The 12,949-nt window shown below is 42.5% G+C and overlaps 1 protein-coding gene across 21 annotated transcripts in view; it reads left to right on the top strand.

Annotated features, from left to right (window-relative positions):
* The window catches only part of RBMS1 (RNA binding motif single stranded interacting protein 1), a 219,520-nt gene that overhangs the window by 77,957 nt on the left and 128,614 nt on the right, over nucleotides 1-12,949 (top strand). For 8 of the 21 annotated variants that reach the window (XM_045479991.1, XM_045479982.1, XM_045479988.1 and 5 more), the window contains exon 1: nucleotides 9,460-9,562. The exons of 12 other annotated variants lie outside the window; for them this stretch is intronic. In XM_045479991.1, coding sequence (XP_045335947.1) covers nucleotides 9,494-9,562 — 69 coding nt within the window. In that variant the 5' untranslated portion in view covers nucleotides 9,460-9,493. Of the gene's footprint in view, nucleotides 1-1,804; nucleotides 1,888-9,459; nucleotides 9,563-12,949 lie in introns of those variants that run through there. One more of the 21 variants, XM_045479992.1, reaches the window with a different exon arrangement.

Genomic DNA, 12,949 nt, shown 5'->3' with positions numbered 1-12,949 from the left:
ATAAGACTTTTAAAGCTCAAAGTAAGATGACTCTGCCCTCACTTTTATGGGTAGGGAAGTGTGGAATACAGAGAAAAAACACTATACCATCTTATAGAAGACATAGTCCTGGGGTAGGTTCAGATTTGGAGGCCATGAAACATAGAACTTTGTAATAGATACGGCTAAATATGAGTAGATGGAATGAGTTTATTATTGGTCAGGATGTCCAAGAAGAGACCGTAGAATTCCTTCCATTATTGCAATATTTATTGAATGATTATTATATGCCAGGCACAGGGACTGACCCTTAATAATCCTTTCCTACCTTGAGATTCTACATTTCCGGGCTTCATGAGCTTGGGCATGTTGTTTAACCTAGTTGAGGCTGTGTCACCTGTTCAAAAAAAGTAGAGAATGCCTGCCCTGCCTCCTTCCCTGAGATTTTAATATGGTTACATACAATAAAGCATTTTGTAAATTGTAACATTTTTATATATTCATTTTTTTCTTTAAGTGTTAAATATATTTATACATATATAAAATATTATATACATTGTGTGTGTGTATATATATGTGTGTATATATATATATATATAAAATGAATTTGCAGAATGTCTTCAGAAGTTATCTGCTTCCTCCAGCTTAGAAGAATCTAACATGATTTTAACAATTAATAATCCTTTAGTTGAAACATTATTGTATTTGCCATGAGATCAAGTATTAGGTGGGAAGCTGAAAGGAGGGTGGTTCTGGGAGGATCCATTTAATATGTTGTCAGCATTCTGGGAGTGTTCTTTATAGTTTGGAATTAGGAATTGCTGATGTCATGATCAGTCATATTGTCCTGACAACATCAGAATTTCCTCATTCGCCTTCTCTTCGCTTGGGGAGTATCAATTTGTGACAGGTTTGTCATCAGTTTGCCCCATGTATTAGATAACCCAGAACTAGTCATTCTTAAGGACACTTAGGGTGGGGAATTTTTATAAGCTCTGTATGTAGCCCATTCCAGAACTTTTAACGAAATACTCTAATGTTGAAAAGTTTGCCATCGTACACATTCAACTGAATAAAAATTCATTTCTAATTCTTTATTTTCTTATTTGAACCTTTACATTTATAATTCAGTGGAGAATGAAAAGCTTTTCAGCATCTCTATTTGGACATAATTAATTGTCCTCTCATCCTCTAGACATAGTTTAATGGTAATCCTAGCAACAGAGGAGAAAGGAAATTGTTTCATTGGGTTTTTTTCTTCTGTGTTTTAAAGGCTTGAAAACCTCTTTTGCGCTATGGATCCCAGGTTTTGGATGAACATTGGTTATGTCCCCCAGACACTTGGGGAAGTCTTAGGATAACCTTTTGTGAATCTGAGCTTACATAAGGATTTTGTTTGTCCCATGTACAGTTGTTCACTCTGTACTCTCCAAGTTGTCATTTCAGCAGTTGATTTTTACTTATGGAAAGGATATGGTCATTCCAGGTTCAAACTTTGTTTTTCATTATTTCAGAGATTTTTTTTGGCCCTACTTCTACAAATTCTGTTGATACCCTAAGTCCTTTCTGTCTCTTCCCAAGTAGCAAGAGGTGGATGTGATTGCTGTTTCCACAGCACAGAAGCCTCTCCCTTCCTCGCCTCAGCGCTTTGCCTTGACCATAGTTTGCTGACATACAGTAAATGATTATGTTAACTTACATCTCTTTAGGAAAACTGTAACTTCAGAGATCATCTAATATCCTTCATAATTTGTATGTTTTACTATAATTCATGGACAGTTCATTGAATTGAAGTATTCTGAAAACAAACACTTGTTTTCTTATAGGCTTGCTATAGAATGGAGAATAATAGCCCCAATTCTACATTTCCACAGTGCAAGAATATAGAGGATTGAGGCATCCATCCAGGTAATTTAGGAAAACAGTAATCCACAGTAAATGAACAGAGTTCTTTGTCCTGGTTTTCCAAATAGTTGACTCTCCTTTATTTAGTTACAGAATTTGATGCAAATTCAATGTAGTACAAAATAAAACAAAAATCCTTAATTTTTAATTTGTATTACCTTCCCCTGTCCCAGATTGTATTTTTTTTTTGAAAAGAATAAGAACCCATATACCTGTTTTTTTAAAGAAACTTTTAAATGTTTATTTTTGAAAGAGAGAGAGAGAGAGAGAGAGAGCATGTGCGCACATGGGGGAGGGGCAGAGAGAGAGGGACAGCCAATGCGGGACTCCCAGCTCACAAACCGTGAGATCATGACCTGAGGCAAAGTTAGATGCTTAACCAACTGAGCCACCTAGAGGCACCACCCCCCCACCCATATACCTATTTTTATAGAAAAACTTTGGAAAGAAATCTAACTCACAGAGAACCATTATTCCTGAAATATGAGTAAGCTTTGAATTTTTAAACTATTCTATAAGAGCAAGGCAGTAACTAATTTATGAACAGATTATATCCAAAAATTTTTTAATGTACGATTTGCTTCAGATTTGCAGGATGTTTCTCCATAGAGAGGAAGGTCCTAAGTGGTGATGAGGCTTCTAGTTGACCTAGAAGCATCTATGAATCCCACAATGAAACTAATCACTAATATTGTCTCCCACTACTTTTCAAGGGAAAGTTTGTTTTCAGTTCCAGTGCCGGTTTCCGGAAGTACCTTCCACCTAAATACCATCCTAGCTTCTGGAAGATAGTTCTTCCTGTATCTCTTCCAACTCCTTCCTACCAACTATCCCAGAAAATAAAACTGGTTCAAGAGAGGAGTTACATCTTAGTAACCATCAGTTTGATTTTTTTAATGTTTGTTTTTGAGAGAGAGACTGGGGGTGAGGGGCAGAGAGAGAGGGAGACACAGAATCTGAAGCAGGCTCCAGGCTCTGAGCTGTCAGCACAGAGCCCGATGTGGGGCTCGAACCCACAGACCACGAGATCATGACCTGAGCTGAAGTCGGCCACTTAACCGACTGAGCCACCCAGGTGCCCCAGTAATCATCAGTTAAAAGAGGTTTAGGAGCTAGTTTACGTCAGAGTATGTATCTGTACCATTTACTGTATATTCTAATACTGAAAAGCTTGCCTACATATTTAACTGAATGAAAACTCAACATTATTCCATAGCCTTTTTTTAAAGTTTATTTATTTATTTTGAGAGAGAGAAAGCGTGCACGTGCAGGGGAGGGCAGAGAGAGAAGAAGAGAGAGAGAATTCCCCGTGGGCTCTGCACTGTCAGCACAGAGCCCAACACGGGTCTCGGGGCTTGAAGTCACAAACCCAGATATCATGACCTGAGCCGAAATAAGGAGTCAGACACTTAACTGACTGAGCCCACCCAGGCGCCCCTCCATAGCCTTTTTTATTTTTTTTATTTATTTTCAATATATGAAATTTATTGTCAAATTGGTTTCCATACAACACCCAGTGCTCATCCCAAAAGGTGCCCTCCTCAATACCCATCACCCACCCTCCCCTCCCTCCCACCCCCCATCCACCCTCAGTTTGTTCTCAGTTTTTAAGAGTCTCTTATGCTTTTCCATAGCTTTTTTTAAGTGACTTGCACACGGTCACATAGATGGTAATTGCGGAAGCCTCAATATACGCTGAGGTGTGGGCTCTTAAGTTTTCCCGTATGGGGTTTGCACTTGATCCTTAGCTAATAACCATCATTAGTATTGTTGGAGGCAGAGGACTTTGGAGTCAAAGAAACCTGAGTTCAAACCTCAGTTCCATTACGTATTGGATCTGTGGCCTTGGGAAAGTTACTTAAACCTCTAAGCTTCAGTACTTCCATTTTTTCTTCAGTAAAGTGGGATAATCATTCTTTCTTCATGATTCTGTGTGTGTGTGTGTGTGTGTGTGTGTGTTTGCGTGTGTGTTACAGAGAGATGGGGCAGAGGACATGCTGAGAGAGTGCCTGGAATATAGTAGTCACTCAATAAATGACAGCTATTATTTATTAGTCCATGCAGAGAAGCAGTAGTAGGGCAAGGACTGTTCTGTTTTGTTCCCCAGAACAGATTTAAGGATCGTCAGGTTATTGCTTGTGGTCACACTCATCAGGCTATGTTTCTGTTGTTCTGTATACCTTCTAGGATTATAGCTGTAGAGCTATAGTTTTATTTTATTAGAGTGGTTTCATTTTTATATACATATGATTTTATGTATGTCTAGGGAGGCTTTAAATCTAGAATAAGAATCATAGGTTTTTAAAAAGCAAAATAGTAAATTATAGAAAATATTGCAGCTACTTTAGAAATTGGGTACTTTATCAACTCCATTTTGTACCAGGAAAGAAAAGAAATTTAAAGAATCTGCTGACCTCATATCTTTTCTTTCTTTTTTTTTCCTCTTTTGCTGGGAGCCAGAGGCTTTGTGAGCTTTTAAACCTAGAGACTCTCAAATGTAAATAATTTTTTAGTGTGAACTGCTTATGCTAACCAATACCATGTGGTTATATTTTATTCATTAAAGACTGTAATTTGAAATAATGTTGGGTGAATTTTCCCTCAATTCCTTTCTGTTTTTAATGTGATCCAAATAAAAAAAGGTGCCTGAAGTGCTTTAAGCAGGGATATAGGGATAGAATCTATTATAAATCTATTCTTTTGTTGATAGAGGTGTTCTTTCTTACCTCATTGGACATCTTCTCTGTCCCCATTTTTTTATTTCTTGCAAAGCTTAGCTTCTTCACTATACTTTCTTTGTAGTAATTTCATTCAAAGGCTCCTCTCTGCTGTGGGGCTCAGTAATGTGCGTGTTGGAATGAGGGGGTTCCCTAGCCTTTTGATCGTTTGTCATCTGCTCCCTTCAGGGAATTCATCGATTAGCAATGATTTCAGCAGCGATTGCCCCAAATCTGCATCCTCTCTCATACAAGCTGTCTGTCTCAAGTTCTGTTTTTCAGACCATCTGCATAGTGCTTCTTTCTAAATGTCCCTCAAACAAAACATTTATACATCTGAGCTTCCCACACCCATGTTATGTATCCTGTATTGATCTTTCTCTCTGGCGGACTCCCATAGCACATACTTGTCTAGACCACTTGGCTGGTACTTACCACTTAATGCCTTGCATTATTAGTGTAGAGCAACTCGGGTGCTGTAGGGGTTACAAGTACTCACCTGGGAACTGGAACATTACTTATAGGCTTTGTGGAGATACAGCATTATAGAGTTAAAGGAGCACAGGATGAAGTCTTTGAACCCTAGCCAGATCTAGATTTTAACGCTTGCTGCTTACTAGCTATGGGTAGGACAGTCAGTCCTACTCTTTTTCCCCTGTCATCTGTAAATGGAGCCTAATCACCCTTCCCACTTAATAGGGTTGTTGTCAGAGCTTTGTAAATGAAAGTCACATTTTCAGATTGTTTCTTAGGACAAATGTCTCCTAAATTCAGATTCTCAAATTCTAGTTATATAAATGCTTGGAAGTCACAGGTCCTATGTCTTCCATGAGATTGCAGGCTTCTGCCTCTGCTGATGGATGACTCCATCCTTATTGTCCTCATGTGCAGACTCCTCCTGCCTTACAGAGTGTGATCTCTGATGCTGGCTCACAGTCTCCCCATTCATACAGAAATCGTTCTGGTCCAATACATAACTTCTTTAAAGGAAATGGGACAAAAACAAATGTAGGAGAAAAACTTCAGGGCACCTCGGCTATGGAAACAGACCTTTGCCACGCTTTTTTTTTTTTTTTTTTTAACCTCTAAAAGTGAAGTCTGTGGTATACACAGTCATAAGAAAGCTCTTTTTACTTGTTGTCCTTTCCAGCTATATACCCTTGCTCCGGCTCTTTGATGGTCAGCCAGACTTGCTAAGCATCAGTTATTTATACAGTACACCCACTTAAATCTACAAACCACCACTATAAAACCTAGAAAAACAATAAGAACAACAGGCATTTATTGAGTTTGGCCCTTTTGTTGGTATAATGTATATATACTTAAGACAATCTGTTCGGAGTCTGGGACTCAGAGAGGTTAACTAACTTGTCCCAAGCCATGTGGCTCGTAAGTGGGAAGCTGAAATGGGAAGCCAGATCTGTCTGGCTGTTTAAATTTTCTTCCTTGGATTGTGAAATACAGATTCACTTAAGCCATCTGAGGAAGGGGGGTGGGGTTAAAGTATACACACGGAGGGGCTGGCTATTGGAAGCCACAGCAGCTCCAGGGACTGCTGCTCCCTTCATCATCTCACGGCCAAGTGCTCACCCGCTCCTGGCATCTGCTTTACTCTGCTTGCTGCCAGTCAGCTTCCTGTTTACTCATAGTTTCTGCTGCTTCATAACCTTGGCTTACATATGGCTTTGGATTTTTGTCGCCTCAATTCTACCCCCTGGCGCTGTTGCAGTTTCTGCCCCTTTCCTCACTAGTTCAGCCCTTGGAGTTTTCTGAATCAGATTCCCAAGGGTGAGAATCTGATTGGCTCTGCTCCTTTTTTTCAATCCAAGCCATGTCATAGGTCACTGGCCTGTCTCTGGACTGGCTGCTCCTGGGTGAGATTCTCATAACTTTACCCACCAGCTGAGCTGGAGGTGGAGGGTGTTGTAGCAAAGTCTCAGTTTCCCTTTCAGGAGAATGAGCATTTACAGGACAGATTCCAATGTTCTTCCCATGATAACTTGCAGTTTCTCTGGAATGTTTCCTTGATTTGTCTGTCTTAAAACATATTTGTTTCAAAGGTCAATAAACTTTTCCAGATGAAGCTCACTAGGATCTATCCCTGTAATCATTTATAACTAAGCACTTGTAAATATCTATAACTGATTATGTATATACACATGGTTTCATATATCTGTTATTTCTTTTACATTGGAATCATTTGGGCTTTAAGCATCACTTCATTACATTTTATAGTCTTTGGGGCTATCTTCTCCTTTCGTTCTAATGCCTTGCTTAGTTAAGAGTGCCTACCTAAGTCTAAAACTTTTGAACCCTGGCTGGTAGACACTGTTTTAAAAAATAGTCTCTCCTTGTATGCCATTCATCATTATAAGATGCTATATATTTTTGATATTTAGATATCCTTTTTATTCTTAGAGTCCTTTTAATGTTATTTATATTTAATAAGAATACTAATGTATTCTTTAAATACTTAGTATAAAATATTCTAAGTATATTTTAGTGTTCTAACTTAAAGTTTGTTATCACTTGATATTTTGCCTTATCCCTGTAAAACTACTGCAGGGTTTCAAATCAAATCTTAGCATTCTAGAATAGCACAACATCAAAAATACCTTAGAGCAGAGCCATAGAAAAATTAATCTATGCTGTTCTTTGTGGTTTAGATTGTGGTTTCCTAAAAGACCAATCATGACAACTGAGGTTGTACATGGAATTTTTTCCATAGATGACCTGCCTCAACTGCTGGGGTCCTGGGCATTAAGTTCTCAGGAAAAGGTACCTATAACCTGAACAGTTCTACCTAAAACCTTATATTTTATACCTGTGGTTAATAACTTGCAGTAAAGTGTCCTAGTTACAGGTGACGGCAAAGCAGCGGCTGAGACAATTATAAACCTATGGAGTAGGAGGAAATAGTTCTAGCATATATATTAACACGCAATTGAATGTTAGTTGTACTGTGTTTTTTTAAAGCACTTTAAAAGGACAGATATGTTTCTGTGAATTTTATCTAGCAAGTTCTTACTTGTCTATGGTGTACCTAGTACTGTGTCTAGAATAAGGTCCTTTGTTGCTGCTGCTTTTTGTTTTTAGTGAAAAGAATTAGGGACTACGTGTATGTGTATTTTGTGTATATGGTTGTTTTAAATTGGGTTAAACTTGCGAGTTATCACTTCTGCTGGAGAGCATTGGGAGCATCTTGGAGTACGGAGGTAGCTAAGTCACCAGCAGGTTATTGAAGATAGATATTTTTAGTTCTTTGCTGCTAAAAAAACCTTTGGCCTCAGTTTTTTTTTATTTTTTAAGTTTATTTATTTAATGTAGTATCTCTACACACAATGTGGGGCTCAGTAGCCACAGCTTTGCTAGTAGACTCACTTTGTTTTCCTTATGGCAGCCAGAAGTTGAGTGCCTTCACTTCTTAGAGGAGTTAGGATTTTTCATTTTCATGGCAGATGGCCCCTTCCAAGGCGTTAGATCAGCGGCCAGGAAGAACTTTGTAATACCACCCTTATACTACCCTGTAATACAGCTGAACCGGCCATCGTGACAGATGGCAAGCCTACTTCAGTGGCCTGTCCAGAGCCTGCGGGCTCTGCCTGTAGGACTTGCTGTAGAAGCCTTCTGCAATGCACAGGTTCTAGGCTTGATACACCAAAGCGAAAGTGATCAAGAAAAGGGGCATCTTGAGACGAGTTAGATAATTTCAACAGGGAAACAAAGGAAACTCCCCCCCCCCCCACCCCGTCTCTCTTTTACAGTTTCTGTGCCCTCTCAGAGCACGTTTGTGTGGCATCTAGTAATTAACGTATAGAAGGATTACACTATTCCAGTTTAAAGGAAGGCTTACCAAACCATTGGCCTTAAGTGATTTTTGCTATTTGATATTGTCATCTTGAAGGTAAGCTTGTAAACTCTGGCAGAACTTTACCGTGCGTATTTGCGTTAAGAGGGTTGGGAGTGTAGACCTGTTTTCCCGTGCTAAAATTTTAGCGTTGTGAATTGCGGAAGCGCGGATTTGCAGAGGTTTGGTGGAAGGCTGGTTTGTTGAAGTACGAGGGACTGCCCGCACCCTTTGGAGAGATGGCGGGGGCGGGGGTGGGTGGTAGTTTGGAAGGATGAAAGAAAAGAGAGACCCGGGACTGGTTCAGTTCCTACCCAGGTGTCATTGTGCTCTCCGAAGCCATACCCTTAAAAGGGGCTTCGAGCAGGGGTGCAAAGCTGCCTCTGGTGCTTAGGCAAAGAGCCGAGGGGAAAAAAAGAAAAGAGGAGGGGGGTGGCTACTCCAAGGAATGTGCGGCACGCGGGGAGCCAGACCCAACCATTGCACCGGAGCGGGGGCGCCGGCGGCTCCCCTGGCCGCGCGGCCCCGGCCCCGGCCCCAAGCGCGGGAGGGAGCGTGCGGGGGCCGATCGGCCGGCGGGGCTGCGGGCGCCGCGCCCAGAGGGCGGGCGGGGAGGCGCGGGTGGGCCTGGGCGCGGCGCGAGGCGGTGCGCGGCCGCCTCCCCGCCCCCGGCCGGCGCGCTCTCGGGGCGGTGGTTGAGGCCGCGGTAGGTGGGGACGCGGCGGCGCTGCTCCTCCGCTGCCGCCGGGAGAGTCCGCGGCGCCGCCAGCTCCGCGCGCGAACTCCCGTCCATGGCACGCAGGGCGGCGGCCGCCGGAGCTGCCCGAGTCTCGCTCGCCGCCGCCGCCGTCGCGCCGCACTTTTAGGCGAGTCCGGAGATTGAGGGCGGAGGAGAAGTCAGCCCCGAGCTGCAGCCCCCGCCGGCCGCCGCCGCGCGGCGAGAGGGAGTTCCCAGAGCGGCCGCGGCCCCGGCCGGCCCCTCCTGCGCCCTCCCCCTCGCGGCGAGGCTGCCCCGCGCCCGCGCCCGCCGCCCGCGCCCGCCGCGATGATCTTCCCCAGCAGCAGCGGCAACCCCGGGGGCAGCAGCAACTGCAGGACGCCCTATCGCAAGCAGGTGAGGCGGCGGCCGGGATGCCGCGCCGAGGCCGGCCGCCCGGCTTTACAAAGGGCGCCAGCGCTCGGCCGGACACCGCTCTCCTCCTCGGAGGGACCGGACTGGGCGGTGACCTTGTTTCCGAAGGAGGCGGCCCGCGGGGACGGCTCGGGCCGGTGACCTTAGCAGGGGAGATGCCCTCGTCTCCGCCGGGCCGGGTGGGACGAGGAGGAAGGGGAAGGGGCGGTGAGGCAGCCGGAGCGGAGAGCGCGGGGCCAGGGGCTTCTCCCAGCTCTGCAACAAGTTTGGTTTTTTTTACCCCCTGAAACCTTTGTGTGTAGAAGAGTACGATAATAAGTGGTAACATTGGTTTGCAACAGTCTTCACTCGGAACCTGAAAGAACCTGCCTGATTCATAGCAAACCCGGAAGACCAGTGTGTGTGTGTGTGTGTGTGTGTGTGTGTGTGCGCGCGCGCGCGTCCCCCCCCCCCGATATATATTAAAAAAAAAAAAAAAAAAAAAAAAGACGAAACAGGAACTTCTGTCACTTTCTCAAGGTTTTCAGTTTTCAGAAGCAGAGGGAAATCCTGTGACATCCTAGTTGCAGAGATACTTGGATAAGCCTGAGTCATACACATGCCTTTTCCTATTTTAATACCGTTTCATACATTTTTTAACAGATTGAACTCCAAAGGCACTTTAGTGGTTAGATCGAAATCCCCTGCCGGGAAATAGGAGTGGAGCTGGGAGCTTATAGTTTTGGCCTTTTGTTTTGTTTTTCATTTTTGTTTTTAAAAGAAGGTTACTGAGGCCATGTTGTGATAAATCTCACAGAGCCTTTCAGCAGCAGCAATAACAAAACCTAGCTTTAAATTATGTAAAAAATGTGCAGGTCTGTTTAGAAAAGGTTAAACTGATTTAGAGGTCAGTGGCAAGAGGCTTGTTGAGAAAACAAAAACACGATTGCAGATATTTTTCTTCCATAATAAATCTCTTGTCTACATCCTTAGCTACGGAGACAAATCAATTAAGTTATTATCCCAATAATGATACAAGTGAACTCTATCCTTCCATCCAGACCGTGGCTCTGTTAAGATCATGACAGATGCCTGGTGATGCCTGGTGGCTTTCCTAAAGACATTCACAGGATTATTGATTATATTTAGTCCTTTTTGTTCTCAAAGTCATTTGGTGGGGGGGTATGTCTTAGCATAAGTACATGTCAAAGTAGGGCTAATTTGATCAAACAGTTATGGTGTCACAAAGTATTGTTTTCCAGTCTTTGGTTCTTTTACTTGTTAGCTTTCCCTTGAAAAGGCAGTAAACACACCCTTGTCTGAATGCCCTGGTTGCCCAAGTCAATGTAACTTTTACCTGGTTTAAGAAAAGCTCTCTTTTTTTTTTTTCATGAAAAAAAAAAAAGTGCATTTCTGACTTGTCTGAAGTATAATGCTAAAATTGTCTAGATTCAAAACCAGGCATCTCTAAACTCATTTCGTGTGGCCTCATTTAAAATAAATGTACTGGGATCTAGCACACTTACATCAGCTTCACCCATGATGCCAATTCACAATAAATATTCTTCTCCTGAACCCTCCCCCCCCCCAACCCCTCTCTACCTGAAAAGATGGCTAATTATGTAAAGGCCTTGTGTATTCATTTATTTATTGTCAAAACCCGGCGGGGTGTTAGCTCTGAAATGGGGAAAAGGCTCTGAGGGCGAGGCCCTTTTGCTGTGAGGGGCTGGAGGTTTTGTGTGTAGAGGGGGACAGCCTGCTGGTCTGGAGCACGCTGATAAGATGCTCTTCTTTTCACTGGGCTCTCCTTAGATTCAGAGACTAAAAGGGCTGACTGAATCAGAAAAACAAACAGACTTTCTTTTTTCTATAGGCAAAGAAAGAAATGAATGTGTAGGCATTATACAGACACAAGACCCCGGGTACCAGTGGTATTTGAGTCAAAGGTTTCTTTTGTTAGTATTTAGCCATTCACTGGGAAAGCACACTTCCAGCGTGGGGACCTGGTTACCATGAGTGACTTTGTGATCTCATTCTGGCTTCGTCTAAACGAGAAGTGCAATTAATGCTTTTTGTAAGATTTTGCGATGTTAAGCTTGCACCTTTCAGTTCATATTAATTTGTTCATTCTGATGAAAGAATAGGTAAACTTTAGGTGTCTAATGTGGTTTGATTTTAATCTAGAAATATAGCTGATTTCAAATAATTTGCCTAAAGAAAAAATTGAATATGAGGAATACCTAAAAGTCACCTTTGGAAAATGATATGAAAATCATTTTTTTCCATATATGTTAGTAGTAGCTAACCATCACTGAGCACCTCACTGCCTGCTGGCCAATGTGGTAAGTGCTTTAGGTGGATTAACTAATTTTAGTCATCTTGACAGTCCTATGAGGTGGGTAATAATATCTCCTTTGCAGTTAAGAAAACTGAGGCATAGCTTAAGTAACTTGTCCAGTCTGTACAACCCAAAGGCAGGATTTAGATAGACCCTGGCAGTCAAGCTCTTAAAACTACCACACTGCAACTGCCTGCTTATGTGCATATGTCAATAGAAACTCACACGGAGCTCATCTGCATCACTGCCTATTGCCTTTCTCATCTCCAAAGTTCAGTTTAGGGATTCCTCCTGCCTCTTTTTTTTTTTTTTTTTTTTTTTTTGAAGGGAAAGAGTGGAGGTTGTGAGGTTGGAAGCAAAGAATGAGGTAAATGGATGATATGGATGATGGGTTCGTGATATTTGAAAGCAGCATTTGTGTCAAAGTATTGTTTCAGTGGAGACTGTACAAACTCTTTAAAAAGTTTGTATTTGACATGTATAGGAGTCAGGCAGTTTTAGTTCAGTGCTCATCTCCCTCCTGCCCCATGTAGTATATCGAGGGCATCAAAAAGCACTGATGTCTGTCATCATCTCGGATAAACAGGATTTTCCTGCATCGCAGGCCTAGTAGCGCATTAGAAGTACACCTGCTTGGCTCAGGTCAAAGTGAGAGGCTTTGAGTGAAGTGATAACCCAGTAGGCAGTATGTGGACAAAGATGGTTTATTCAAGTCTCGGTGGAGAAGTGTACATCCTGTTATTGTTGCCTATGACTTTCAGATACACAGTATTTCTTAAGCATATCCAGTCTGTATGAAAGTGCCCCCACAGTCTAAACAAAAAACATTTATCAGGACCTCTGTAGCTGTGAACCTATTCTGTTGTGTTTCAAAAAAAGAAAATGCTTTATGCTACAGCCTTGAAATAGAGAAAATGAATATTTCGGTTTTTCTTTGAATTCTTTTATTAGCCACTTCTCTCTCCATGTTTTGTGACGTCCACTTTAGAACTGCCTTCTCGGGGTAGTTGACTCAGTTACGTCCTGTAATTTGGCTTTTACAAACTGGCAGG

The sequence above is a fragment of the Leopardus geoffroyi genome, chromosome C1, assembly GCF_018350155.1.
Source record: "Leopardus geoffroyi isolate Oge1 chromosome C1, O.geoffroyi_Oge1_pat1.0, whole genome shotgun sequence".
Classification (NCBI taxonomy): domain Eukaryota; kingdom Metazoa; phylum Chordata; class Mammalia; order Carnivora; family Felidae; genus Leopardus; species Leopardus geoffroyi.
This window is presented reverse-complemented; position numbering and strand designations above follow the sequence as displayed.